The following is a 15,058-nucleotide window of genomic DNA, read 5'->3' as shown; positions in this document are numbered from 1 at the left end:
AGAAGAAAAAACATCAAACAAGCAAAATATGAAATGAAAAAGATGTGTCTCTGTATGTATATGTATGAATGTTTATTTCTTTATTGTCTTTTACTTTTTTTTAATTTTTTCCAATTTATTCATTACTAATTATCCCAAGTTTGCTACATATTTCTTTTGTCTTATTTACCTTGTACTATTGTGCACTTTTTGAGCTAAGAAAACAACAGAATGGACTCTGTGGGACAGGAAGAGAGGAAGGGGAAGACAGAAGAAAAGATGGAGAGATGACATCAAGCAGAAGGCAGGCTGCATGTGGACCCAGAGTGCCCAAAACCATGATGAGTGGAGAAAGATGTGGAAGCCATCTGCCATCAGTGGCTTGACAGGCTGCTGCTGATGATTGTGCACTTTTATAAAAGGAACAAATATGTATAAAAAAAGAGGATAGCATCTTTTAAAATCTGAATTTATGCTGATATTAAGCCTGTTTCAGAGCTTGATATCTTTAATTTTGTGTTCTTAAAGCACATCAGACATGCATGGCAGAGTATAATCACTGAAGTATAAAACTTACAAAAACAAACACCAGGCACACTTTGAGATAACATTTTATTCAGAAGTGTACAATGAAATTGTACAATTTGTTTTTTTTTAATTTGATGTTTCCTTTTGATAACAAAAATTTGTGAGACTGTGATGTTTTCTGCAAAGGGGAAAACAAATATAAATATCTGTTTCAACACATTTTCAGCTCAACAGAAAAATGATATTCAATAAATTGAAATGGTTAAGACAATATTTTTACACTGAAGAGCATAGCAGTAGTATTTCTCACAGCAGTTATTTTTTTAACCCTTTGAAGCCTGAATTTATTAGTTAAAAAAATTAATGTTTTTGCTTTTAAGTAGATGCTAAATTAAGGTAATTTTGGAGCTTAAGTGGTCGGATATTTATTTAGGGTTAACAGGCATTTTATTTTCTTTACAAGACATCTCATGGATTTCATGTTTAACAGAAACTTCATGTGCAAACAAGCTGCTTTTTCATTTTGTTTCAAGGGCATTTTATTCATTTATTTTTCATTTCTAACAAAAAAACTGTCACTATTAAGCCTTTTTTCTAAAAAAAAAAAAAAAAAAAAGCTGAAATAAAATATTTCCTGTTTCTGTTCAAATTTGAGCTAAATTCATAAAGTGTGTTTTGAATGTCTGTCTTATTAATGCTTTATTCTATTAGGGAGTCTATTAAATGTAGTCAAACTGGAGCAGCACTCGAGTTTTGGTCAAATACTTTAAAGAAAACGAAAAATACGACATCTTTTGCGATTACTTTTGCTTGAGCAGAATCAAAGGTTTGTAATGGCTCTTGGTATTCAGCAAGACTGATTGCAAAAGTTCATGAAAACATGAGAATGAAAATCATTTTTATTCCTTAACAAGGTTTTCTAGACATTTTTTTTGAGGTATAAAAATTTGGTAACGCTCATCAAAACCCCGGCACAGATCATGGCTTTTATTTTAGAAGAGAATGTTCTGTAAAGGGAGGAAGTTGGTGCCATGGGCAACAATTTGGATAATGAATGCCTTTTTCTGTCAAAAATGAAACGGGCAGAAAAATTCCAGTCAGACTGCGACACCATCCATCCACGCCGCCGCCCCCCCCCTATCCTCATGCCTCCCCAGGCAAAGATGGACAGACGCCGTTTGCTGCTCCTCTACGCCCTCTTCATGCCTCTCCCCATCAGACAGGCAAAGATGGTCATCACCATTTTGGGTTTGACTTCCACCAAATCCTCGGGCAGAGCGTAAACTTTAGCCCCGATTTTCCTCGCCATGGAGACCGCATACCTATAGAAAAGGAGGGGTCACAGTAAAGGTCACAATATTACATCTTTCCAACAACATAGTTGCATAGGACAGTCAGTTTTAATCATAAAAAGTAAAATTATGGATTTATTACTTTGCATTGTCCAGTTTGTCTGCATTCGACTCTGCGTCTCTTTTTACCAACTCGAAGTTCACGCTCTCCGGCTGTATGGCGTCAATGAGGTCCAGAACTGGAAGACTGGTACTGATAGATTTGTCCTAGAGGAGAAAGGTCAAACTCTGTTAACACGAATGTCAAACTGTATAACCTAAATCACAGTCCAGTATTTTTTATCAACCTTAAAGCTTTTGATGGATGAACTTTTGTCAGCTTCGGCCAAAGTCTTGTTGACCCAAGAAATGATCAGATCATCTCCAGCCACTTCTCCGTGTCCCAGGTCTTCAAGCAAATTTAGAGTGTACCTGTGTGAAATTCTTAGATTTTTAATCTCTCAGATTTTCCTCCTTGTTCTACATAAAAAGCGATTAAATCTCTGTTAAACCTACAGCACCCTCTACCTGTGCTTGGCTGTACTGCAAGACAACCAAAATTCCCACATAAGGCTGGGATACTCAATGACCCACTCTGATAAAAATGTTTTAATCATGTTCTTGAAGGACTTATCTAAAGAAAACTAAACTCAAAATAGCATTCCAGAGTATTTCTTTATTCAAATCATAGTGAATCAGGAGCAGATGAAAAAATGCAGTTGGAAAAAGAGCTTATTTGTAACAAGGAAACTACGCTACCATCTCCCTGCTCCGCTCCATTGTGATGCATTCGCTTGCAGATAAATAGATCCATGCACGTCTTTGTGTTCCTGAACAAGAATCTGGATCAAAACTGTACGGCTGGATAGCTCCAATTTGTAAACAGAAAGCTCTCAGCAATGTGAAGAGAAGTGAGGCATGGTTGCTATAAGCCAACAATCCAGCCCAGAGGCAGTTTTCTAATAAACTCCTGCCGTTCTGCAGAAAATAAGTCCTAAAAAAATAAATAAATTAAATCGACAAAAAGGGTTTTTAATTTAGCCTTAAACAGCATCATCACGATTAAAAGACCACGAGGAACGCTTTGAAAATAAATCAAAAACAGTACAGTAACCATTGTCAATAAATTTTAAAGTCGGATTGGGACTTTAAAAATGACTTCTCACCTCCTCATCAGCTGCCACATCAGCGCCAGAGTGAGCATCTCGTTTCCATCGTACAGGTCCTGCCCTCCGATTCCCACCAGGGAGAATCCAGCCTTTTGCTTTCCCAGCTCCACTGCGTAGTTGCAGTTCTCAATCTGTTGTCCAGGAACAGATCCATTAATCTCGTATATGCGTGCATTTTCTACCGTGTCTTTGTGCACTGACTTTCTTTAAATGTCCTCCTCCGACCCCCTTGAACGGCGGATGGTTGACTCTGTTGTTCCAGTCCACCTTCACCTTGATCTTTTCATAAAGCTGTAGGATCACCATGGCGTCTTGCAGATCCCTGCATGCAGACAAACATGGGTTTCATGCAGACATTTCATGGAGCTGCTGAAGCTTGTTGCAGACGGAGAGGCTCTGACCCGTAGATGTAATGGACATGTGGAGTGACCCCGAGAGAGTTCATCCAGTTCCTGAACGTTCTCTCCTCCCTGGATTCATCTGAGAGACAAACAGCTTGAGTGTTTGGACAGAATTAACTACCGGTAAGCCTTTTCCATCCTCGCTCACCCTCAACAATCCACTCTTGGTTCTCTGGTTTGGTCAGAGCCGGGTGCTTGTTGAAGAGCGTGGCCACGAAGGCCAGGTTCAGTTTGGCGTTTCCGGTGACGACGTCGGTGGCCGTTACAAACTCTCTGCAGCCCAGACGTTCGGCCTGCTGCAGCATGAGCTCAGCCCTTTTTTTAAGATCTTTCTCCTGGTGACAGAAAAAAAAACACGGATTACTCGGTTAAATACCAAATATTTTTACCAAAAATATATTGGTTTATTTCTGATATCCTTCAAGGTGAAGGTAACATTAAAATGTCATAAAGGGTAAAGAAAGGGCAGTATCTTCAACATTTACAGCCAAATGGAATTCTATAAGCACATAACTCTTTTTATACAGATTTAATGTTTGAAAAATGTACATTTTTATGTTGTAGAGATAAGAAAAAAAGCTGGTAAAGACCTGATTTACTTGCATATAAATGTATGCAAAGCCCCATTTTTTTTTGCCATGCTCTGTCATAATCAGAATTATTCCTTAAGCAATTTCCTAACTAAAAAAAAATCCCTTCTTTAGGTTTTTATTTGTGTTTTCCAAGACCAAAAGGTGTCAGTATCCCTTATGTCAAACAAAACAAAAAATGTTGTAAATAAGATTAACTTTGGAGAGAAAACATTTAACCAATACTTTAATGAACAAGTCTTCTGTTTTGAACAGAATTTTTGGGATTAGAGTCTTTTGCTTTAAGAAAAAAAAAGAAACAAATGTGTCTTTACTATTGTTTTCAAGCCCACATATTGCAGTTCATGTTGTATTCATTACCCTAGTTATATTTTGGTTTTTCCAAACATTCTCAACGTTTTATCAAATGTACTACATTGCATTATTTAGGAATAATTATTTTAAAGCATAGTTTGTAGGGTATTTCTTTTTTTTTTTTTGAAAATTAAGTGTATTGCTTGAAATTAGTTTTAGATAAGGTTAACTGGAAATCTAACAAAAAACCCTAACACCAGCCTAAGTCTACAACCACAATCAAAGTTTTGTTGACCTTTGACCTCAGGAAGAGACCACCATTAAACAAAACTTACCTTTAGGCCCAACTACAGATATAAACTCCAGCTAACTCATTTGCAAAGGTACTTTGGGTGGAAAAAAATGTTTTTTTGTTGTTTTTTTTACTTGCGCTAGCACCACGCTCTCGCATTTCCCTGGTGGTCGCACATTTTCTACCTGAACATTGTAAAAACTTCATACATGAATCCCTGGCTCAAGCGAAACAAAATAATATGAAATAAGATATGAAGATATTAGGAATATGGCCGCACTTAACAAAAAAAAAAAAAAACCTCTGTTGCCGAGGAAATCCAAACATTTCCTTTCGCCAATTCTTCTGAAAATTACACAGACCTGTTCAGGTAAAATTTTCACATAAAATGGTTGCTAGGGAGTTGCTATGGAGATAAAACCAAAAGATAAGCTGCCATTAAAAAGAAAAAAAAAGTCACATGCAGGGTGACTGGGGCTGAGTGGAAGACTGAGGTGCTAGCAGCAGCTGCTCAGCCTGTAGCACCTGTGGACCATACAACGCCGCTCACGGCTTCAATGTTGATTTAAAATTAACTGAACATCAAGGAGGAGCTGCTCCTTTCCTTTCACTTACATAGAGACCAGTCATGTCAATTTCAACTCGAGGAACATCTTCTTTGCTGCCGTCTGGAGCGATCTGCTCCAGCAGGTGGAAGTAGACTTTAGAGTCCTGTGCAGACACAAAAAAATGAATTCACAACCACAGCTGTTTATAGATTTTTGTCCCCAGATATACATGTATGAGCAGGCAAATTCACATGACTATGCAGCATAAATATATCCTGTAAATAAATGTTGAATTAAGTCATTTACACATAAGCAAAAACTCTTGGTCAACTTTTGCACCTTAATGTCTGCAGAGAAGTTGGTGATGGACATGCCGACTGTCTTCAGGTGGAAATTGACCCACCGCAGCAGCAGCTCCTCAGGGCTGAGCTTCATCAGCACGTCCAGGCTTTCTCCGTCCTGAAGCAGAGCTGCAATGGCTGCACAAAGACGGAGACACATGCACGATCATCTGTGCACGTTTGGGTTAAGATGCTCGGAGATGGCGTACCTTTATTGCGGCTCAGCTGTATCTTAGCAAACAGTCCTATCTTGATGATCTGCCAGAGGAGCCCCAGCACTAAGTGGGGTTTGCCCTCCTTTAGGTCCTGAGCCCCGATGTTTACAACCTGGCAGCCGATGGCTGAAGCCGAGTTCAGAGCCAAGTTCAGATTCTCCTGTTGAAGCAGAAACCATCAAATAATCTCCTGATGCAACAACTTCACAGACCAGAGCCCTCAATGAGGGACAAAAAGGTGAATCCAGAGTCTAATCCTTTTTAGTAGCATATAGAGTCTTCCCCTACGGTGGCCCTGAAGTCCAAATGAAATCAACAAATCACTCAACTCAAAAAAACATGATAATGATCACAACAATTAAAAACAAATTATAAAAAGTTTTAAGAAATCAAGAAAAAATTCACACAATTCACAAATAAACAAACAAAAAATGAAAAAAAAGGAAACATTTTTGAAAATAATACTAATTTCCTGCAATAAAAGTGGTGGGATAAGCTCCAGCAGCCCCGTGACTCAGAGAGGGAGAAAATAGTTTTAGAAGATGGATGAAAGGAAAAGTGAAATGTTAACCTTTTCCGTTTTCTTTTTTTTGACTTCTTAACAGTCAATTTTATTTCCTGAAATTACTTTTCTTTCAAGTTTTTTTTTACATTTTGATTTCTAAAATGTGATGTTTTTTTTGGTGTTTTTTGTTTTACTTTTTTTATTTGTTGTTCTGATCTTTAACATATTTTAATGTTAATTGATTTGTTGATGTGAGGCCACCGTATTTCACAGTACAATCACCTGAAACCTGTAACTAATAGTGCTCAACAAGCAACAACTAAAAAAACTATACATTTGATTGAACATTAGTAAAAACAGACGCCTCTGAATCCGTCTTGTAACAGACATCTTTTAAAATGCAGCATATTCTTATATTAACAAGCTCCAGCACTTTCTATGGACATGTGGAGGCAAATTAAAGACCCACTCCAATGAAAATTGTGTTTTTTGTCCTTGGGGGATTTTTCTGACACTGGTGGACATGTCTTAATTATATTTAGCTCAAAATTGAATTTCTTTCTTTAAATTGTTGTGAATCGGGAGCAGACAAAAAAATGCAGTTTGAAAAAGATTGTATTTGTGGTGTAGAAAATATTCTAGCCAGCAACAGAGAAGGAAAGGGAGGCGGGGTTGCTCCACGCCAACTGTCCCACCAACAACTCTTAGGCACATCTCTAATGAAGTCTCGCTCTGCAGAAACTATGTCCTAGACAACAACACAGTTTTTTGGATTTTGGCTAAAAGACCACTGGGAACGCTTTTAAAATAGATGATTGGAGTGAGACTTAACCCTTGTGCTATCTTAGATGACCCCACCCTTACATTGACGTGTTATTCCTACCATGACAAAGGTGGATAAAGGTGGAAGGATTTCATGTAATCCATGGACACAAGTGAGGTTCACAAACCATTGAAGAAAAAAGGTTCAGAGCACTGTCTAGTGGGTCTAGATGACCCAATTCCCAATGTTAAAGTGCCTAGGATAGCACAAAGGTTAAAAGTAAAACCTGCAACCGCATTAAGCTCTGTTCCAGCAGAGGGCGCTCTCTACATTTACAATTTTCCATATGGGAACAAAATTATGGATGCATATGCTTTATTGTGAAAATGAAAAAGTGTTTCAGGTATTTACTTTTATTTTGAAGTATGAGACACGTATGCTTCCATACAAAACAGAAAATCAGAATTTATGGGGGGGGGGTCACATTTATATGTAACGAGCTTCTAGCAATGTCAGTTATGAAACAAAGAATTAAAAATACATATTTATACATATATAAATCAATATATTTTATAAACTGAACTAAATCACACACAAACTGATCACATTCCCTCATTTTGAAGATGCTTTCTGATTTAAAAATGTAAACAACTCCTTTAAAATACCATGTGCACCTTCAAGGCACAGCCTCACCTGTGTGGTGAAAGGGGTGAGTTTCTTCTTGTTGATGGTTCTTTCATCGATGGTATCCGGCACAGAAAGATTGATGAGTTTGCTGCATCACAAACGAGAGTAAAAAAAAAAAAAAACCATATAACCTTCAAAAGAGTTTTTAAACCTGCCAACAAGCTACTCTGAAAGACGTTTACCATAGCAGAATGCCATCCGCCACGGCTTTGAACAGAGCCCCGGTGTTGGGGTTGATGGGCACAAAGTGCGAACAATCAGGATCCTCCCCCAGAGCTGTGTTGATGTAGTTTGTGAAGGCGAAGCGCTCCTGTTCTAAAGTTAAAGAAGCAACAAGATGGTCAGAATGTCAGGAAGTTTGAGGAAGATTAGTGGCCGCTGTTGGAGCTCTAACCAGAGATTGAATGCTGGGTTCCTTCGCTGGAGATCTCACTCGTGCCCCCGATGGCTACAATGCCTTCTTTCTTGTTGAGAGCTTTCCGGAAACCCTGGGCCATGCGGTCATCCTTCATCTCTTTGAAGATCTACATGAAGACATGGACACAACATTTTACATTTTATTCTTATAATCTTGTTATTTTTCCCAAAGATCTGGTCTAGATTCAAATATATTAGGTTCAAAGAATCAAGAATCCGAAAATTTAAGATGACCTCTAACATCCAAAAAATAAAGGAAAGAAATATACATTCCAACACTTTAAGCACTTCAGATTAGAGTACAAAAAACAAACTTGCATATTAGTTTTTTATGTATAGAGAATCTAATTGTATAGAAGCATATTGCATTCAGTTAAAAAAAAAAATTTTTGTTCCATTTTTACACGTCTATAATTTAGTGCCAGCAGTTATTTATTTATCTAATCATTCATTTAAAATGTATTTATTAATTTATTGGCTGCTGTCAATTGCTGCCGCCGTAAATGAACCAACAAAAACCAAATTCCTTAAATTAATTTTTAGAATTTATATTGGGTACACCGGAGTAAACTGAATGCAATACTCTTCCATAAAAACTGTTCAGTATTTTGAAAAATAATTTTACTAAACTAGAAGGAGCTGCATTTCCAGAAGAAAATGCAAGGCTGAATGCTATGTTGCTGAATGAAAATAAAACTTAAAGGATAATAATTGGCACAAAAAAAACACTACTAATAATACTAAAATAAATAAATGATTAAAGCTGACCATAAATAATGTGAAAACAGCACCATAAAAAAGTTGTTTTTGTGAAAAATGCAAGCGCCAGGTATTGAACCAGTAAAGTTGTGCACCACAGTCATGCCATGACACCACCAACCAAAAACAGTGCATTCTGGCATCCAGGAAAACATGTTGGTATTTAGGAAAAATTCTAGTTGACATTGTCAAAGCAAATCAAAATTTAGGACATTTAACTGATATTACTCTCAGTTTACTTTGGGTACCACAAAAACATGGTATTTTTCTGCTTTTATCAAATAGACTGTTTTTTTTCACAAGAGGGGCGTGATTGCTGGTTACAGCTATAAGATGAAGAAAAACTAAAATAGAACAATAACATTATTCATACTTTTAAAAAGTTACATCATGAAGTCACAAAACTGTAACTAGGATTAGTTTTTTTTTGTTTCTTAGCTGATCAGTCTGTGATTTTCTATATTGAGTCAGATGGTTAGTTAGTTAGTAGGTTAGTCGGTGTTACCTACAGTGGTGAACTCGTCAAAGCTGATGCGGCTGTCTTTGTCGCGGTCCAGCTTCTGCAGGAGCTCCCTGATCTGGTATCCGGGCAGCGGACAGCCCACCTCGCGGAACAGGTCACCCAGTTCTTTCGCACAGATGTAACCGTTACCGTCCACGTCTGCGCACAGCGGGGGAAGGCAGGGGAAAAGAAACAACAACGGTCAGTACTAAAATGATGGCTCTTTTAAAGTCCCCCCTTACTGAATTGCAGTGTCAATACAAAATAATAACTATTCTTTTATATCTGTATTGTTTATATGGAATCATGTCTGTCTCGTGATTCAAAATGGGTTTTATTTTGAATTATGAGACAGATATGCTTCCATATATTGAAAGTACATTTTTCACTGCAAACAATTTGATCCTTGCAAAGATCTCAAACCTTGTTTTTAGACAGTTAAGATATTTTACCAGGTTTATTAGTTTAGTTGATAAATTATTGTCTCATTAAGACATATAGAAATAAGGAAATTATTATTAAAATTGGTCTAAATCTTTTTGCTCCAACTCTTGACAATAGAAAAACTTGATTTATAATGAAAAATAAAAATAAACTCAAATTTGACTGTAATTTTGGATTCAATTTCAAGGATATTATATTAAAATTCAATAAATATTAGGCTGGCATTCATTGTGATTATTTTGGAAATCAAAATTCAGATTTATATTTTATGAATGAGTGGTACTATTAAAATTTATGGGGATTTATTTTGAAAGGCCAATGTTTACTAAGGTTGCATTCTCATTTTAGAATAAAATAGAATAGAATAGAATAGAATAGAATAGAATAGAATAGAATAGAATAGAATAGAATGCCTTTATTGTCACTATACACATGAACAAGAAGAGAGCCGATCACTGTTCAGTGAATACATGCATAAGAAAAGGAATTTCACAAAAAAACGTACAATTTACAAAAGTACAAAAATGTACAGTAAAAATATTTAGCTAAATAAGTTCTAAAATGAGTCATTTCCACTAAATACACTAGTTTTGTGTCACTAATCGCAATGAACTATAATTAAGTACATTAAAAAAAATTAATAATAACTATTTGCTCAGAACTAAAAAAAAACATATGATTGGGCTGAATAGAAATCAGATTGAAATCATTCTATCCTCCAGTTGGAACTCCTTGTTTCTTGATTTTGATATCATTAGATAAGATGGCTTGCTGCATGGACGGATCATTTTAGTACTTTGTAGTTATTTTCTTCTCACAATTGTTACTCTTTTTCCATTTGTAGGCTACCTCTATTTGCTGTGTGATCAAAAGATTTGAGGAAAATAATGAATCTATGTGGAGATGGTGACCGCAGGGCATCGATCTTAACTCACCGACTTTCTTGAACCCTTCCCTGATCTCCTCGATCTCCTCGGCGCTCACCTTGGCAGACATCCTGACACCTGTGGGTGACGCAAGCAAATGCAGGTGTGAAAGAAGAATCCTGTCACTGCAAAACTGAACCTTAAGGATGTAAAAAGACTTGCTTCACGAGAAATTGTCTTACTTTCTGTCTTATCAAGAAAGTTTTTCAATAAGTTTGTCTTAGTGACTAGATTTTTTTTTTTTTTTAAATAGGGACTCTGGATAAAACCACATTTCTTAGAAAATCTGAAATGAATAAGAATGTTTGACCTATTTTGATTTAGTTTTTGCAGCATGTGAGGGACAAGAGTCTTTGAAAACATAAGACTGTAGTTTTATGTTTTCATCTTTAAGGGTATGATGTATATTCGTGATTCTTACCTGTCATATGGAGAAAAGTTTTTTGTTTTTTTTAATTATAGTATAACTAGATTAGTAGCAGCGCTGGCCTATATGCCTTTAAAAACAAGTACAGGATCTAAAAAACGTGAGAACTTCATTGGACTCCAGCACACAGATTGGTTGACTCACTGCTCTATGAGCTTCATCCATAAGGTGCATTCTTTGTTTTCATTGTCGCTGCAAAGTGCAGCCTGGAGCTAAAGTGCAGTTCTGCAGCAGCAGCACTCTGTTAAAGTGAGCCAGGAAGCAGACAGCCGCCTGCTTTAATACACAATGCACAAATCAACACTCATGCACGCTGCCATCTACAATTTCTTACAACAAAAAAAGTTGTTTTTATGATAGTCCTGATGGACCAGGGGTGTTTAAACGTTTTGCAAAGAGGGGTGGATTTGGATAAGTGAAAATGTGTTAGGGCCAACCAATCAGCCTGTATTCTTTGAACATTTCTAGTAAATGAACTATTTAACAATATTTTTTCTATTTCTTCACATAAAATAGAACCATATCTACACACAATTTTTTATCAAAAATTAATGTAAATTTTATAGTGTATTTTAACAAAAATAATAGAGAAGTCTTTCTATAAAGAACCTTTTGTCAATATCAAATCTGAAATGATTCACGATTAAATGCCAACTGTAAACTTCCAAATATAACTCATGTGAAGAGGAAAAGGACACAAATGGTTCTCTCATTCAGAAGTCTTGTGGTTTTATTTACCAAATCAAATGACTCTGTTCTTCTCATTTGGCCTTTGAGGATCTGAAGGTCAAGCAGCCTCATGTCGTTGCTTTTTTATTTAATGAAGCCAATTACAATAAAACAAAATTGCAGTTATTAGAAAGTGCTGGGAGCCACATATCATTGATTTTATGACGGGAAACTGTGGACCAGTAGAAATTTGAACGAGGGCCGCATTTTGCCAGATTTTGGTCACGCAAGTGATAGATTATGATAACTGTTAGAATAATCCTTGGATCTTGCTATATAGTTTAATTGGAGCTACACCTAGATTTTTTTAACCTTGTTTTGACCCTTTCTTTGCTTCGTTTGTGTATTTTTACATTTTTATTTTGTCTATACAAGTTTAATCGTTTGCTATAAAGCATCAAATTTGTCTGATCTCAATTTTTATGATTTTCGGTAAAAGCATACAAAATGTACCACCTGAAATTGATCTTTTGGGCAGTTTCAGGTTTATTGTGGGACAGTTACAAATATGATGGGGTTGTACGAAGATAATGGATGTTAACCATTGTCATAAAAAAACAGTTTTAAAGATAATTTAAGGGAGCTAATTGTAAAGATTTTTGTTTTTTTTTAAAGCTCTAAAAGGCCCCAGACGACTAAGAGTTGATAATTTTACTTCCAACTGGTTTTAATCATGAACTGCAAATGCACATTAGAGGTCAAAGGTGCATGGTTTTAAGCATTTAATGCAGTTTGGAAATGTAGAAAAAAGAAAACGATCACATATGTAACTGCTTATTTGTTCACCAAAAAGCAAAATGAGATCCTCCCTGATACCAGAGAAATCGTTCCTCCATTTCCTGACAAACATTGATAAATTCTTTTTCTGAAACTTCCACCCTCACGACCTCCTTTCTCCTGCCTGCCTTTTTTATGTTATTTAACTTTTATTTAACCAGGTGAGCTATGAAGAACATGTTCTTATTTAAAATAAGGACCTTTCTTGCAGTTTCCAGTGGTGACATGGTTTTACCAGCAGCATGACACATAAACAAATAAGCTAAACCTTAGAACCAATGTGCAAATGTGGAGGTTGGAGCTCGTACCGGCACACACTTATATAGTCAGGCGCAAGATTGGTGACAAATATGGATCAAACTGTCCGCAACAGTTGGACACACAGACAATTGTTGGTTCACCGGGTCATTTGCATGACTGGTTCCGGATCTGATTTGTTTAATTTCAAAGTGAATATGATTCATTGTAGTCTTTGGCTTGGTTTAGTTTTCAATCTTCCTGATTGAAATTTAAACTGTGGATTGTTTTTTCCTGCTATTATTTCTAGTGATTTGAAATTTTAAGAAGAATTTTTGCATTATTTAGACTGAACTTAATACTGAACTCTGAATATATTTCAATTATCTGTAAATGAAATAAAAACTGTTAAACTCTGTAACATTGATGCCCTCAGGCAGACTGCAGGCTCAGGACACACGTCTGTGTCTGGAATGACGGTGCGTTTCATGACATCACGGACATTCCACCGCTCATTAGGAAAAACAAATAAAAACCCGCGATTTCCTTTTACATATTTCAGAAAAATGTGTTTTACATTGATTTTAAACGTTTACCATTTTCCCTTGATGTGTTTCACATTTGTTTCTAACTATTGCCCCCGATTTGGCACCATAAGTAACTTATTTACAATTTAGAGTAATGTAATTTAGGGAAAGCTGTTGAAAATGTGTTTGTCCACACATGTTTAAGCCAAATAAAAACAAAAAGAGGTCATACAAATTTTGAATAAAACGGTGAAGTGTATAAAAAATAAAAAATCTCTCGCAGTGATTAATAAATCAATTTTTTTTCTCGCTCTTGAACGTCACACCAGCCTATGTTTTTAAAGTGGGGAGATAAACGCCTTAGACGCTGCTCCATCTTCTTACCTGCTGGAATTCACTGAATCCACCCTGGAAATGAGTTCCCTCTGTCGGCCTGTCGGAGCTCTCGTGTCCCGTTTTCTTCCGCGGACGCCGCCCTCTGTAAGGAGGTGCTACGCCTCTTCCCAGCACCTCCTCCTCCACCTCCATGTAGTCCTCCTCATTCCACAGGAGAAAAATGTGTCTTTCTAGATACATTTGGGGACATTTATTCTTTACCTAAAACATAAAATATTTTCCTTTTTTTAAAGATATTAATAGAAAAATCAAGTTTGACAAAAATTATACACATTTTTGCAACAGTTTTAATGTTGTTTTAGGGAGCTGGAAGCTTAACGAGTGAAATTATATGTTTGTTCTTCTCTTTCCTTAGATTTCTTTGAGTTCATAGTAAAAAAATAGTTCACCTTTTTTTTTAATTCTCTGAATTTTTCGCTACTGACTTTTTAAAAGAATTAATTGTCTTTGGTCAGTAAATTATTCCACAAATTACCACCCTTTGAATTGAACTAAATGAGAAAAATGTACCTTTTGAAAAATGTTTTTGTACTTTAGAAAAACCAGAAGAGGTTTAACAGCATTATTGCCATGCTCCATCAGCTCCAGCTACAACAACATCATGCCTTGTAGCATCAGGCATGTATTTAGACAGCCACAAAATGTTACAGCTGGCCAGTTGGGGGGAAAACCTAAGGCTAGAACTGATCCAGCACAGGTCAAAAAAGATTTTGTTAACAAAGGTTGACACAAACTGTGGAGGAGAAGAACCCATAACAGAACCCAACAACTAGACAAATCCATGGGACTCTCCGATACTGAAAACAGAGAAGACCCCTCCTTAAAAATGAAACCTGGTTAGAAACAGCTGTGATTGTCTCAAGGACAGGGCATCCAGGAGAACCTCCACAGAAACAAATAAAAATGTGATAAAAACAAGGGACAATTCACAGCAGAAAAGGTTTTAGGTCTTACCTGAAGTAGAAAGAAAACCTTAATTAAACCTCAAAATTCCCCAACAACTTTCAAATGTTAAAAACCAAAAAAAAAAACAATCCAAATGAAATTCCTCAGAGCAGAGTTAGTTACAAAAGAGTTGCGACATGCTTTTCACAGGTCTCAACTCCCCATCCAGCCATTTTTTAATGTTTTATCAGTTGGAGAAAGGCCTCATAGAAAGATGCTGTTTGTTCTGATGGTTAGATCGCTCACAACAATCTTTTTTCTTTTTTTTTTTGAGAGGCTCAGGCATGGATGGAGTCGTGCATGTGTTTGCTGTGACTTATTTCCATCAA

At 36.4% G+C, this 15,058-nt stretch overlaps 1 protein-coding gene across 1 annotated transcript; it reads right to left on the bottom strand.

Moving 5' to 3' along the window:
* Positions 1 to 575: 575 nt before the first annotated feature.
* LOC101157305 (plastin-3-like) lies at positions 576 to 13,908 on the bottom strand. The gene is made up of 16 exons (XM_004073550.5): positions 13,773 to 13,908; positions 10,701 to 10,769; positions 9,329 to 9,480; positions 8,038 to 8,167; positions 7,826 to 7,958; positions 7,650 to 7,731; positions 5,683 to 5,848; positions 5,472 to 5,611; positions 5,200 to 5,295; positions 3,557 to 3,743; positions 3,409 to 3,487; positions 3,209 to 3,329; positions 3,005 to 3,138; positions 2,147 to 2,270; positions 1,942 to 2,066; positions 576 to 1,829 (listed from the first exon to the last, which is right to left on the bottom strand). The coding sequence occupies exons 2-16, from the start codon at positions 10,759 to 10,761 to the stop codon at positions 1,697 to 1,699; spliced, it is 1,863 nt and encodes a 620-aa protein (XP_004073598.1). The 5' UTR covers positions 10,762 to 10,769; positions 13,773 to 13,908; the 3' UTR covers positions 576 to 1,696.
* Positions 13,909 to 15,058: the final 1,150 nt, after the last annotated feature.

The sequence above is a fragment of the Oryzias latipes genome, chromosome 10, assembly GCF_053564925.1.
Source record: "Oryzias latipes strain Hd-rR chromosome 10, Olatipes_Hd-rR_3.1".
Classification (NCBI taxonomy): Eukaryota; Metazoa; Chordata; class Actinopteri; order Beloniformes; family Adrianichthyidae; genus Oryzias; species Oryzias latipes.
The sequence above is the reverse complement of the archived record's forward strand: the minus strand, read 5'-3'. Positions and strand labels throughout refer to the sequence as shown.

What these genes read in the sequence shown, in the direction of transcription:
- LOC101157305 (XM_004073550.5), bottom strand. Translation starts at nt 10,761, where the DNA reads ATGTCTGCCAAGGTGAGCGCCGAGGAGATCGAGGAGATCAGGGAAGGG. An exon ending in GCGGATGGCATTCTGCTATG is followed by an intron (nt 7,732 to 7,825) that starts GTAAACGTCTTT and finishes TTTGTGATGCAG; the next exon opens with CAAACTCATCAATCTTTCTG. An exon ending in TTGACATGACTGGTCTCTAT is followed by an intron (nt 3,744 to 5,199) that starts GTAAGTGAAAGG and finishes TTCTGTCACCAG; the next exon opens with GAGAAAGATCTTAAAAAAAG.